This window comes from Psammomys obesus, unplaced genomic scaffold, assembly GCF_907164565.1.
Source record: "Psammomys obesus unplaced genomic scaffold, mPsaObe1.curated_primary_1811, whole genome shotgun sequence".
In the NCBI taxonomy this organism is placed as follows: Eukaryota; Metazoa; Chordata; class Mammalia; order Rodentia; family Muridae; genus Psammomys; species Psammomys obesus.
Window position 1 is genome coordinate 37,480,272 of NW_026596034.1, and position 13,394 is coordinate 37,493,665.

Below are 13,394 nucleotides of genomic sequence, written 5' to 3' on the forward strand. Positions count from 1 at the left end.
CAGGCAGAACACACATGGACACCCACAGCATCGAGGACATGGAGCTAGCACCTGCTATAGCACAGTGCCGTTCACGCAGTCACTCAGCGAACACGCGCTGAGCGACTTCTATATTCTCGGGTGGAGCCCCAGAAGCACCATGTCGCCTTCAGACATAGACTCTCCCATACTCGCCACCCAGCTGAACACGTGACCAATTAATAGAACATTGTTATCCTCCTGGGTTCCCAGGGAGGAATCCCACCCCACCACCTCCCCCGGATGTGGCGGGCGACACTCACCATGGCACCAAGGTCCAGGCAGGGGTAGCGGGTGTGCTCCAACCCCAGCTGGTGCAGACTGACAGGGCCCAGGGTAGTAGGCAGCTCGGGGAGCTCCATGGCCCACACGTAGCGCAGGCAGCACAGCGTCAGCCCGTACAGCAGGATGCAGGGCGAGCACAGCATGGCGAACTGGTGGCGGCTGCGCACAGTCCAGATGAGGCAGGCCCAGAGCAGCAGCACGAAGGTCAGCCAGCTGTGGTACGTGATGCTCCACACCTGGACGGCCAGGCCCCGTGAGTAGGGCCTGCAGGGGACACCTGGCCAGCCTGGGAGCCCCCAACAGCACGCTCCTTCCAAGGAAGTACCCCCACACACACACACACTGCACAGCTATGGGATGTTGGTGATGTCATGGGCCGTTCTGGCACTGTTTCTAGTGACTGGACCTCAGTTTCTGAGGTGAACTGCATCCCGCCTCCCTACCTTCTATGAGAAGACTGCAGTGGCTCTGGGGCCGGTTCTTACCATCATGGCAATCAGGGCACACACATAGCTCTGGTCCATGATGAGGTGGCCCAGGCCATGCAGCGGTGACATCTCTTTCAGCTCGGCCAGCCTGGGGCGTGCTGGGGGTGGGACTGAGATTAGCGGCCATATGGGAACCCTGTGGCATCCCTCCCCCATTCTCAATGTGGCCCTAAAGGGTAGAGCAGGCCACCGGCCCTGGCAGGGTCTCACACGTGGGAGGCGGCCAGGCTCACCGGGCAGCCACAGCGGACGCTGGCCAAAACCAGCAGAAGACTCTGACCCCTCTGGAATGTCATGTGACCCTGGCTGGAACCTACTGGCCTTCCTTTTTAAGACTCTGATGCAGGAGATGTAGCTCCATAGCACAGGATAAGCCCAGCAGGCAAGGTCCCGCAGCCAATCCCCAGGATCAGAAAATAAGTCCAGTGGCAAAGCTCAAAGTAGAGGTCTGCAAGATGGCTCAGCAGGTTAAGGGGCCTGCCACCAAGCCCGAGGACCAGAGTTCAAGCTCCAGAGTAGGAAGAGAACCAACAAGTTGTCCCCTGACTTCCACTTGCATATAATAGCTCAATACCCCAACACATGCCCAAAAAATAAATAAATAAATAAATTTAATTAACTATATATTTTTTAAGTTCAAGATAAAGAAATAAGGACCCAGAAAAAGACCTAGTTGTCTCCACAGTAATGCAAACCAATGAGAGTTCCAGGCCAGGACTCCCAGGATGACAGAGGTTCCTGGGACCTTGAGCCATGGATAGCTCAAAAAGCCACTTCCCACCTGAGAACAGAGAACGGGAGACCTGGAGGGCCACCCAAAGAGTCTTGGGGGCCAGCTATTTAGCCATAGGAGTGACCCTGGGAAGTTCGGGCAAAGGGCAAGGAGTGTGTATAAGACTTATGGCCACCAGGGGGCAGCCCTAGACTTGTCCACAGAGAGAGCACAGCGAATGCCTCCCGCCAAGTGTTCCCACGAGGGCAGCCCCATGGCCACAGAGCCTCTGACTCACTGGGACGATGGCGGACGGGGCTCTGGCTGCTTAGGACATGCACAGTGCAGTTGTCAGCGTCAGGTTCTGTGGACGTGGGCGTCACACCCTGCAGAGGATATGTGGGTGAGGTAGCTGCTGCAGGCGGCTCGCCGTGACTCTTCGACCCTCTTGACCACCGGCTCACCTGGGTGGCCTCCCCAGCCTGGGGCTCCGGCTCCAGCTGGTCCAGTTCCAGTTCATGTTCCTCATCCCCACTAGGTGCCTCCTTCCTCTGCAGAGACCACAACTCTGAGTGCAGTCCAGGGTCCAGGAGGCCCCAGGACCCCTGCCTCGGGACATCTGCCTCACCGGAGTGCCCGATGCCAGCAGAGGTGGTGGCAGGGACTCACCGGGTCTGGGGCACAGCTCTTCCGGAGCTTCAGGAGAGAGGTGGCTGTGTAGTACAGCAGCAGCAGGATACCGGGGCTCACGTAGATGGGCCAGGCATGCGTAGTGTTGAGCGCCAGCACATTGGGGCTGGAGCAGCTGGGGAGGTCTATGAAGTTCTTGAGACCGAACACCCTGTTCAGAGAGGGCGTGTCACTGGCTGCCAGCTCTGGGGGCAGCAGCGCTACGGCAGGGTGGGAGGGCGTATGCGGGAGCCTTACCTGGCCCAGATGCTGCCAGGCGGTAGCATGTTCTGGATAAAGGGTGTCTGGTAGCAGTAGAGGCAAATGAGATGGCCGGCACCAAAGCAGCTCACCATGACACAGAGTGTGTTAAAGCCCAGGGGGCTGAGAGGAAAGTGGCAGGCCCACGACGTGCAGATGGCCAGGAAGACCAGCAGGTAGACACTGGAGAAGGCGGATGGGTGGGCTATGCCTGGGGTAGGGGAGGGAAGGCACTCTGGGTCACTCCTGGACTGGCCCATCACACACACACCCATTCCAGTCAGTGCCAAGACTATTCCCTGCCCCGAGTACCTGCCAGCGCCAGAAGGACAATGGTCAGCATCCGTCCAGTGGCCACCAGCAGCCAGTGGGCTGTGACCCGGAAACGGGAGGCCAGCCACGGCCTGTGCTTGGTGGCCAGGCCAGGGGCTGCCTGCAGCCCCGCTGCTGGGGCAGCATCCGCGTTGTCCTCACCCTGCTGAAGTCATGGGGAAGTAACATCAGGACCATCACCCCGAGGCTGCTGCAGCCTCCTCTGCCTTGCTGAGGTGTGAGATAAGGCCCCTCTGATGCTGCCCTCAGCCTGAAAATAAGCCTTTCTCCCTTCTCTACTGGAGCTCTGCCACACAGTGGGATCCTCGCAGCCCCATCCCACTCTGAGACACACAGTCCTGCCAGGCATGGGGTGACCCAGCCCTAAGCACCCCTTTTCGCCCCGTCTTGACCATGAGGCCCTACGAGATAGGACAGCCTCCCAAGTCCCAACTCTGTCCCTGAAGACCTTGTGCGGGTTTCGTTTGGCTCTTTGGAAGATTCTTTAGGGAAGAGGGAAGGATCATACACACATTCCTCATACCCAAGACTACAGTGTTTAGAGCATCTTCAGACCCACAATCCTTGATCCAGAGGTGACAGAACACTGTCCCAGTCAGGGAGGGCGGGGCTACATTTGCACCTTGTGGGGCTTCTAGGGAGTTAGGGGCACAGCAGCATCAGGACCTCCAGCTTTCTGAGTGGGCATTTCCTAGCCTTTCTTCATCACAGAGAAGGTGCCATGTCCTGGACTGAGGCTGCCCTCTCTGACCCTCCAGAATGGCAGAAGTGACCAGCTACCTGGAAGGAAGTGGGACAGTCCCTGCCTGGGGCAGGAGACTGAGACCCGACAGGACCTGTTCTTCCTGGCACTGACAGAAGGTTTCCCAGAACAGAGCTGGATCCCAGGCCTCAGGGAAGGCCAGGGTATGGCAGAAAAGAACATGGACTGTCGTCAGCAGCCCTAGCTCAAGCCAGCCTCTGGCAGCCATGTCCCCAGCTGTGCCTGTGGGAACAGTTGAGGGGTTACTGGGTGCTCAGGCTGAGTGCACTGGCTCTGGAGCTAGATGGCATGGGTACCTCCCAGCTCTAACAGTCTGTGTTCTGTTTAGCTTTAGGACAGTCTACACCTCCCTGAGTGTGCTTCCCATCTGCAGAGCAAGCTGTGGAGCCTGCAGGTCCTGTCCTCATAGGCCATTCAGCTGAGGTAGCTATCAAGATCCCAGGGATGGACTGTTGATCATAGACTAGAAGCATGAAGGTCGGAGGCCAGGCCAGGAGACAGAGTGGCTGGTCTCGGAGCTCACCACTTCCACAAGCCCATAGAGGCCGAAGTAAGTCCAATGAGGACCTGGGAAGGAGGGTTTGAGGGGTGGGGGTCTGAAGGAGAAGGGTATAGCTATACTATGCTAGTTAAGGGCAGAGGTGGAAGATAAGATGACCTGGCCTAGGCCCTGGGAACCTCTTGAGAAGCATTGTAACAGTTCTAGGCATAGGAAGAAAAGGATAGCCACTGACAAAGGGACAGATGCCCCCAAGATATCCGATCCTCACAGCTCCACCCAGCCCCCAACCTCCTGAGGTTCTTGGAGTCCCTTCCCCTCTCTGGTTTCCTTTAGAGCTCACCAAGTGTCAGGTGTTGATAAATGGGTGCTGGGACCTAGGACCTAAGAGCAGGGTGTGTCTGCACCAGGACACCCGGGTAGCCATAAATCCTATCTCAGCTGGGGTGGGGGTGGGGGAATAGGCTAAGGCTGGCCTGACATGGGAAAGCTGGACGGCAGCCCTCAAGCAGGGCTCAAGGGTGCTGAATGTCCAGCTGTGGCCCCTGGGAACACTGACAGGACCCTGTCTCATCCTAGAAATAAGCTTGATGAGAGCCTCGGCTCATGCGGGGATGCAACCACAACATCTCAGGTCCTCACCCAGCTTGGTGTATTTCAGCTTGGCTGATGCCGGCAAGTAACAGTTCCAATAGCACAGACCCACTTGGAGGTTCCAGTGCTTAAGAACTGGGGTCCTCCAGCAAACAGACCACAAGACTGAGACCGGGAGAATGCGGCAGAACGTTTTTCTCTCCCATGTCGCTTTTTACACATTACCCTCCAAACTTAACTTTAAAAGTCTAAGCTTGTTAAAACCAAAACTATCAGAGTGGCTGGGACTTCAATGCTAATACCCTTGTCATGATCTTGGCTGCTCAGTCCCTTACCAGCTGCTGGGTGCGCTGGCTCTGCCGGGCTTTCCTTGTGAGGCGTCCACAGAGGCCAAGGCAAAGGGAGGACACCACTAGTACGACCAGGTCAGGCGCCACCAGCCTGGTGGTGTTAAAGATGTCATTCAGCTCCAGCCTGTGAAGGGCAGGGACAGCAGAGTGGGACAAGGGGATGGGGACATGCGCAGGCCATCCTTAGGGCTGAGGAACCCGGTGGGAGGCTCACAGGGGTTTTGGAGAAAAAGAGGATCTTACCTTGTAATCCCTATGTGTTGAGACACCTTCTCCCAAAGGCTGCCTGCAGAGAGAAAAAAAACCTGAGGAAGGTTTCAGGCCAGGCAGAGTGCCTAGTGGTTGTTCCTATGGGGGCAGGGGCCCCTGTGGGCATGGCTGCTAGGATCTCATGTAGGACGGAGCATCAGTGATTCAGGAATCTGAATGTCACCCTTTTGGTTTGCTTCTTTGTCTCTTTTCTGAGACACTTTCTATCTATTGTAAATACTGGCTGAAGTTGCTATGTAGACCAAGCTGGCCTCAAACTCACAGTGATCCTCCTGCCTCTGCCTCCCAAGTGTTAAGATTAAAAGTGTGTGCCACCATGCCCAGCCAAAAAATTCCAGCTTTATAGACAGTGAAACTGAAGCCAGCCAGGTAAACTCATGCTGCCTGGTAGTTCATCAGCATGACTGGCAGGACAGGATATCTCAGTCAGGGGAAACTGAACTGGCTTCCAGAGCGGTGGAGACTTGAATCTCGGAACCTCTGCATATAAAGCTGGGGTTGCTGGTATCAGTCCCTGCCTGACTGGAAGGCAGGTACCCCCTGGAGACACTGTCCCTGGGCACAAGGGTGGGACAGTAAGGATGGACAGGGACACTGAGGACCCCTGGTGTTACACAGCCACACAACCAATTACAAGCAGGCATAGGAGGAAGATGTTGCCAGGTGAAGGCACCAGAAAGCCTGAGGCTGCTCCACCTGATGCCATTCTGGGCACATCACTGCCGGGGGCATGCAGGCTAAGCCATCTGGGTCAGACATAAATCATGGTCGGGCACCTGGGGCAGCCTGTATTGGATGAAGCCTGGGTAAGGCAGGGTGGCCCAATAGGCCGGAAGCCTGAGAATAGCTCTCTCATCCCCCTACCCTGGGATGCTGTCCTCAAGAGCTCCTCCCCAACCGCTCCCCGATCACTTACAGTTTTGTCCCAGAAGCTGGTACAGGCGAGGCACGGTGTGTAGGCATATCTGGAAGGCAAGGTGGGCCACCAGGAAGAGAAGGCTGAGGCAGAGTAGTGCACGAAGTAGGCGACCTGTGTGACCTGGTGGAACAGGCAGAGCAAGGAGCAGTGAGGATACTGCCTATGCCAGTAGCCTCCAGGTAGACCATGCCTTGTCTGTGTGCCTAAGTCATGACACCCAGCATGGACACAGGGTCTGGACCACAGGACCAGCTGCAAAGAACCAGGACTCACAGCACCTTCCAGGAGGCAGCGAAAGCCTCCATTGGCTAGAGTAGCCCTCAGGGGGGTGCCTGTTCCTCCTGAGGCCTGGTTGGCAGACACCGCTGTAACTAGTTTATGAATGAGAATGTTGGCGCAGAACGGGGAAGGGACTGGCAGAGACTGTTTAGGGGAGTCTAGGGAGCAGCTCTGGCCAGGTGCTACACTGGCCTTGCTCCCTACTGTTCTGTCACACTCGGAGGCACTCTGCCCGTCAAAGACCAACACTGCAGGCCCCCTGAACAGGAGAGGCACAATTGCACTTTCTTATCTACTTCAAATATAGGGATTCACTGCTAGGTGCTGGAAACAAGGGGTGGGGGGCAAACGGAGAAATGAGAGGCCATTATCTACCACAGCCATGCCCCCCTGAATGGAGGCTGACAGTGAGGCCATGAGGAAGGTGGTATCCCAAAGAAGGGGCCTGGGCGGTGGTGTCCAAAAGTCCCCAGGAAAGTGGGTTGCCAGCTGCCTCTGTGTGGGGATGCTGCAGAGCAGAGGCTACCAGCACCCACAGTCATACAAAGCCATGATGAACAGGACTGAGGCCCCAGCCTCAGGCCCCACTGAGCTCTAGCCCTCAAAGATCTTGTTTCACTGATCATTTCATGGGAAAGACACAGGTTAGGAATCAGCCATCAAATCACGGGACCCTGACACATGGGGATGAGCTGAGCTTGGCAGGCCATATATGCACGCTAAGAACGTTCTGCAGGCATGCTCTGCTTCTGGCCACCCCAGCCAGCCCACCCAGCAGGGAGGCTCTTGGCTGCAGACCAGACTGGGTAGCCTGGTCAGAGAAGACATAGGGCCCTGATCCTTGCCTCTGCCCTCTGAGAGTGGGTGGGCAACTCACAGCTGGACAGAAGCTGGGGCCAGCCTCTAGCTTTTCACCTGCTTGCAGTTAACTCACTGCAGCAGGCCTGTCAAATAGGCCACAAGGCCACTGAGGCCATCAGCACAGAAAGCCTCAGAGCCTCAGGCCTCTCCCAGGAGGGCAGCCCAGCGACACTGTACCTTTCCTCTCTCTTCCCAGCCGCCACTGCCAGTATGTCTGCTCTTGGACACAGCCCAAGTGTGTGGAATAGACATTGACCTTGGTCCTTGCTGGGCTAGCCTCATGAGTGATAGCCGCGCTGTTTTTCTCCCTGTGAGTCCCACCCCAGAAGGCTCTGGCACTCAGCCACACGGTGCATCTGGTTGGGTCTCCCTGTATCACCGGCTTTCTGAGCCAGGCCTTGAGCATAAGAGGGCAGGGTGATGCGCCAGCTGTGGCCCAAGTACTCTTCAGTGCCCAGCCTCTGGGAAGGCAGGGCCTCCTCTACCAACCACTCCCCTGTCCTGGGAAAGAGAATGCACTGGGCTTAGCCAAGCTTACCCAGGGCCCTGGATGGCAGCCACCTTTATCCCTGGCCACCTTTCTTTCCTACCACTGTCTGGGCCCTGACCCTATTGGCTTGATGGGAAAAGCTCATCTTCAGGGAAGGGGCTGCCATCCCCGACTGGATCATGTGATACCCCTGTACCATTCAGACAAGGAAGGGGCATGGCACAGCAACAAATATCCACCAGTGAACGGATAGACAATCAGAGTGGTCCCTAGGAAAAACAGAAAGAGTAGCAGACCTGGTGCCTGACCCACGCTTTGACCTGCTAGAATGGAACTCCTAAAACCATTGATCCTGATCCATTAGCACAGGCTCAGAGGTGCCTCTCACTCCTCTGCTTCTCCAGATTTTTGCCGCCTTTCACCTTCTGGAGCCTCTCATGCCCCGCCCCCAGGGACTTGCCCCACCCCCCAGTGACTGCAGCCCTCTCTCAGCCTCATTCAAGGTGGACTCATGAGCACTTCCTAGCCCCTAGGCAGAGACACCACTCCACAGTACCTCACAGTTGGCAAACACTATCTTTGTAGTGTGAGCTGGGCCAGGGTGTGCTGCCTAGGGTCCTAGGGAGGGAAGGAATGTCTTTTGTATCTGATCTCACACACTGAAATGGGATGAAGAGAGGACAGGGTAGGAATCATACCAAAAGTCTGAGCTGAGGCTCACCCGGTAGGGAGAAGAAGCTGGGGAAGGCCTCTCCCTTCTATTCTGGAGCAAAACATGGACAAACACAGAGAACAAGAAGCCAGATGTGACCCAGCATCCCTGAGAGGCTGCAGTCTTAGGGTGCAGGTGTCTCTCCTGGGAGGGCAAGGCAGCGTGCTCACAGGCCTAGGATCCCAGTGTCACTTGGTTTACCTTCAACTGTTTATCACCCACTATCCCTCTCCCAGTCAAACGGCACCTAACAACCAAGAGCTGCAGAGGTACCTGCAGGGCAGGGCTTGGCAGTGCTAGAGGGTTTTGTGGCTTCTCGGGCTGAGCCCGGAAGACAGTGCATCCAAAGCAAGGGAGAATCTACTACAGGGCCAATCGTGTGGCGGGAGGAGGGGGGAGATACCAAGAGACTAGTGAGGTTAAGACTGGAGCAGGCCCCCTGGAGGAGAGTAAGGAATAGTGGTGGTAGTGAGGCACTGTCAGAGACTAGGGGCAGAGGGCAGGGAGTGGGTTTCCTAGCTCTAATCACCAGCATGTGGCTGAGAGCAGATCCCACACACCATGGGTTCCAATGCATCCCAACTGTGTCCTGTCCTGCCTTGTCCTGCCTGGGACACGCAACCCTAGGCTGGTCCGGCATCTCCTCCCTGTGCAGCCCAGCTCTGGCCCAGCCTCTGAGAATCAGGCAGCCGCCTACGCGGGGAACAGGGCCCAGCGGTGTCAGAGCTTCCAGGAGCCAGTGCCAGGGCAGCAGCTGCACAAATCATAAACGCACACAGGGCGCTCCATTCCGCACCGTCGGGCCTCACATTTTCCTCTCACGCCTGGAAAAACTGGGCAGCATGGTGTCCCTGAAGGGCCTCTGAGGCTGGACAGATAGACAGATGGAGGGTCGAACGGGAAAGGCTTCCCACTCCGCTTTCCAAGTCTCCCTCCTGATCCCCCCTGCTTGGCTGGAAGTCTGTGCCTCCCACGGTTGATCAGGAGTGTTTCCAGCTGTTCACAGGGCATGAGACAGTCTCGAGGCAAATGGTTTCCAAGCAGGACCTGGGGACAGAGGGGCTGGGCTCTGTGGTGAACAGAGTATGGAAGCCAGACCTTCACCAGAGGCTCAACACAGGAGAAAGAACCCAGTGCGTAGGCCAGTGTCCAGGAGGGATCTGTCCCAGGGCCCCACGGCTGCCAACACACTGCTCAGGCTGAACTCCTGCGTCCCCAAATCCTACATCCCCTAAGGCCCCTCTGGTTGCAAAGCACACTGAGCTGCACAACATCCCTGCTATGCTTGGCAGAAGGATGAACCCAGAGACATCCCTGCCCAATCTCTGCCCCCATGTACATGTGACTCACATGGCCAAAGAGACCAAGGCAGAGAGGTGGGGCTGATGTCACCCCTAACTCAACAAAGGGAGTCTGTCTTGGACCGTCAGTGGCTGTCATCACAGGGCATTAGGAGTGAGGCAGGCGATAGGGCCATGGGCTGTGGAAAGGGTTCGGTTGGCCACCGTGTCGTGAGCCAAAGATGCCCCAAAAGAAGAGCCAGGAAGCGGTTCCTGGAGCTCTCTGAAAAGGTGCAGCTGGGCTAGTGTCCTGACTACAGGCCCACAAGACAGTGGGTGTGGCTCTCGGCAGGGCAGCGTCACTTGTCACCGGAGACCACTGGAAACCCACTCTCACTGGGGCCCACACAGCTAGGCATGCTGAATGCAGCACCTCTGAGGACAGCGCCAAGGATGCAAGTACCTTCCCCTGGGCCCTAGCTCTGACCCTTGCTGATCCTCAGACACTGGCTGTTAAACTCACCCGCCAGCATGTCTCCTGGGGCAGGGTCTTTCACTCTGATGCTAATGCTCCCCAGGTCACGGCCAGATCTTGAGCCTCCCCCACCCTCACCACAATCCGAGAAGACAGCAGAGGGCCTTCAGGGCCTTCTCTACTTCAGGGTTACAGGTACACTTGGGGATGCGTCACTGAGCACTTACTGAACACCACAAAATAGACTCTAGGCATCTACTGCATGGGTGACCAGAGCCCCAGGATGATGGTTTTATGAAGTCCTTCTCCTCGAAGGCCACTGCCTCAGCTGCCTGGGCTGTGAGGACACAGTGGTCCTGCCCTTCCCACCTCATCCTACATGGGGTACAATAGCAGCTTTTCTTGCTTTGCTGGGGAGCCACTGTCCAGTCCCACATATGGACACAACTCTGGGGCTGGCCTGCATACCATCTATTATTTGGAAGGCACAAAACAGTGAAACATATTCCTGCCCAGCCTAGACCCTGATGGAGCCCACTGTTTTCCAATTCCTTACATAGCAAGGTGGTCCTGGCTTTACAGGGTGATAGAGACAAGCTGGCCAGAGCCTCCCCAGGCACAAGAAGCAACAAGGTCAGCCTTGGGAGCTAAGGTGAAAGATGAATGGACCACTATGCAGATCCCTAAACCTTCTACCTGGATGAGACAGCCAGGCCCCACTCCCTCCCTCTGCCTTCTGAGGGATGCTCAGTGACAGAGCCAACCCTTCCCCTCAGTAGTTACACAGGCTGCTAAAACAGAGATTAGTCTGTGGCTATAGAGTGTGTCTATCCAAATACCCAGCCCCCCACCCTGTGGTCAGAGCCCCCTGAGGAGCTGGGCTCTATCCCACTTCCACCCTACCCCCTACGGCCTGCCCCTTCCCCTTACCTGGTATGCTGTGTCTTGAGGGGCCCGGAAGCCAGGGCAGCAGCAGCAGAAACAGCAAATAGACCAGCGAGAGGACATTGAAGCGTGACAGGGAGGCTAGAGAGGAGACACATGGTTAGTACAGCAACAACGGGGGCAACCCTCACCCTGAGGGGACCCCAGTACCCTTTCCTCACCCTTGTAAGCCTGTATACACAAGGCTCGTGCACCACAGACAGAGAATCTATGTTCCTGTCACTAGACACACAGGCTCAACGATACCACACGATTCTCCCACATGTGTGCTCATACGTGTATACACACAAGGTTCTGGCCACTTGACATAATCCTACCCACACAGAGCTCTGGTGCCCAGTCCTCCCAGCTTGCTTTTCCTTCTTTTTGACATTTTGTCTACTGATTGGCAGGCAGCTCAACCGACGCCTGGTTCCACAAACTAACATGTGGGACGTCACTGGGACACAGGGTTCTGGCACCCTCCAGAGTCACTGATGGAACTGTGAGGTACTGAGCCTGGCTTCCGACCACTCTGCCTGCACCTGTGGCCCTACCTGCGGCAGCACACAGCCTGGCTTCCCTCTGGGAATGTCCCCGACACCCATGCTGTCCTACACTGTCCTCATGAAGCCTGCCAGGGAGGCCAAAGGACATGAAGCAGAAAGTAGAGAACATGGCTGGCCAAATGAGCATGTTTTGGGGGGTTTCCAGGAGACAGGTTTCGGGGCCCCATGCAGCTCTCAGCCCCAGCCATTTCCACCTGTCCTTGGGGGTACAAAAGGAGCCAGACCAGGTTCTACATGCTGCCTGACGGATCCCAGCTGCACACAGTACCAGTCACTACAAGCCCCACCCCCGTCCTCTACCTCTCAGGTAGTCAGTTTTTAGAAACCAGCCAGGTAGGGGTGGCAGAACCTGAGCCCCGACCTCCTCCTGGACAATGCAATCCCAAGACTGGACTTTCTGTGCCCAGCAGAGTCAACCCCACTTCACTATCCTGCTGAGAGCAGTCTCCTCAGGGATTGGAGCAGGCTGGGGAGGCGTTTTCTATACTCATGCTCCCCAAATATGAAAACCATGAGCCTAACCACAGCCCTCAACAGCCAGGGCAGACCTAAACTGGGAGACAGAAATTGGCCATAGAAACAGGCTCTGCTGGAAGGAAGTGGCAGGGACCCAGAGTGCATGGAACATTCAAAAACAAGCTGAGCCAGGCCCCTCTTCAGGTGACATCACCCACTTGGGTGGTTGACCCCATGAAGGACAGCCCTCTGTGAGTACATCTGAATTCAGCGTTTACCCTTTCCAAGGCCCCCAAAACCATCTCCCTCCAGGGTCACAGTGGACATGGAATGTGTCTAAACTTCCCATGGCACCTGCTGCTTCAAGGAGGCTGAGGGTTTTGGCCATGGCAGCATTTCTCTTGGTTCCCAATGGCCTCCCTGGAGTCAGGGTACCGTCTTTCTCCTGACATACATTGGCTACCAGGCACAGCTCAGCTCTCTTAAATCAAATCTGAAGTTTTCAACAATAATACATTAAAAAAAAAATCAATCTTCTCTGGCCCAAGAGGCAGGAGGGAAGTGCATTTATGGCAAAGCTTTCCAAAATCCTTCTGCTTTCACTCTTGAGCCCCATCAGTGCAGTCTAGCCCATCTCAAGGAGGCAGCAGCTCTCCCCTCCTACCAGCCGGCGCCCGCTTCTCCAGTGAGATGTATGTCTACCCAGCTGTCCATTCACTCTCCCTTCCATCCTTCTGTCCACCTGTCTGTCCAGCTGCCCACCCACCCATCCATTCATCCACAGGTCCCCGATAACTTTTCCCGACACTGACGTTGCAGGTCCTGCCTGTGAGGACATTGGTTGGATCTGATATGCCAGGAATGCCAGCACCAAACCAGGCCAACCACATGAGAGGCGGTGATCAAAAACCCGTGACAGGAGCTGAGGGGAAATTGGTCAGAAAAGTACTTCCCACATAAGCATGTAGACTTAAGTTCAGATCAGCAGAACCCACACAAAAAAGATGACAGTCCAGAAGCTGTGTGACAGACAGACACAGAACCACACATGCCTGTAATCCCAGAGTCCTGTACTGGGAGGGCAGGGGCCAAGGAAAGGACAATCTCCAGAAGTCGCAGGGCCAGCGAGCCTGACAAACGCAGCAGTAACAGAGAAACCCTGTCTCAACTAAGGCAGAAGGTGAGGG

At 56.1% G+C, this 13,394-nt stretch overlaps 1 protein-coding gene across 1 annotated transcript in view; it reads right to left on the reverse strand.

Moving 5' to 3' along the window:
* The window catches only part of Piezo1 (piezo type mechanosensitive ion channel component 1), a 59,524-nt gene that overhangs the window by 16,057 nt on the left and 30,073 nt on the right, over positions 1-13,394 (reverse strand). Inside the window, exons 2-12 of the mRNA XM_055620934.1 lie at positions 11,189-11,284; positions 6,159-6,281; positions 5,216-5,258; positions 4,958-5,096; positions 2,746-2,911; positions 2,431-2,644; positions 2,173-2,344; positions 1,968-2,054; positions 1,802-1,889; positions 789-889; positions 282-539 (exon numbers count right to left, since the gene is read on the reverse strand). Coding sequence (XP_055476909.1) covers positions 282-539; positions 789-889; positions 1,802-1,889; positions 1,968-2,054; positions 2,173-2,344; positions 2,431-2,644; positions 2,746-2,911; positions 4,958-5,096; positions 5,216-5,258; positions 6,159-6,281; positions 11,189-11,284 — 1,487 coding nt within the window. The remainder of the gene's footprint in view (positions 1-281; positions 540-788; positions 890-1,801; positions 1,890-1,967; positions 2,055-2,172; positions 2,345-2,430; positions 2,645-2,745; positions 2,912-4,957; positions 5,097-5,215; positions 5,259-6,158; positions 6,282-11,188; positions 11,285-13,394) is intronic.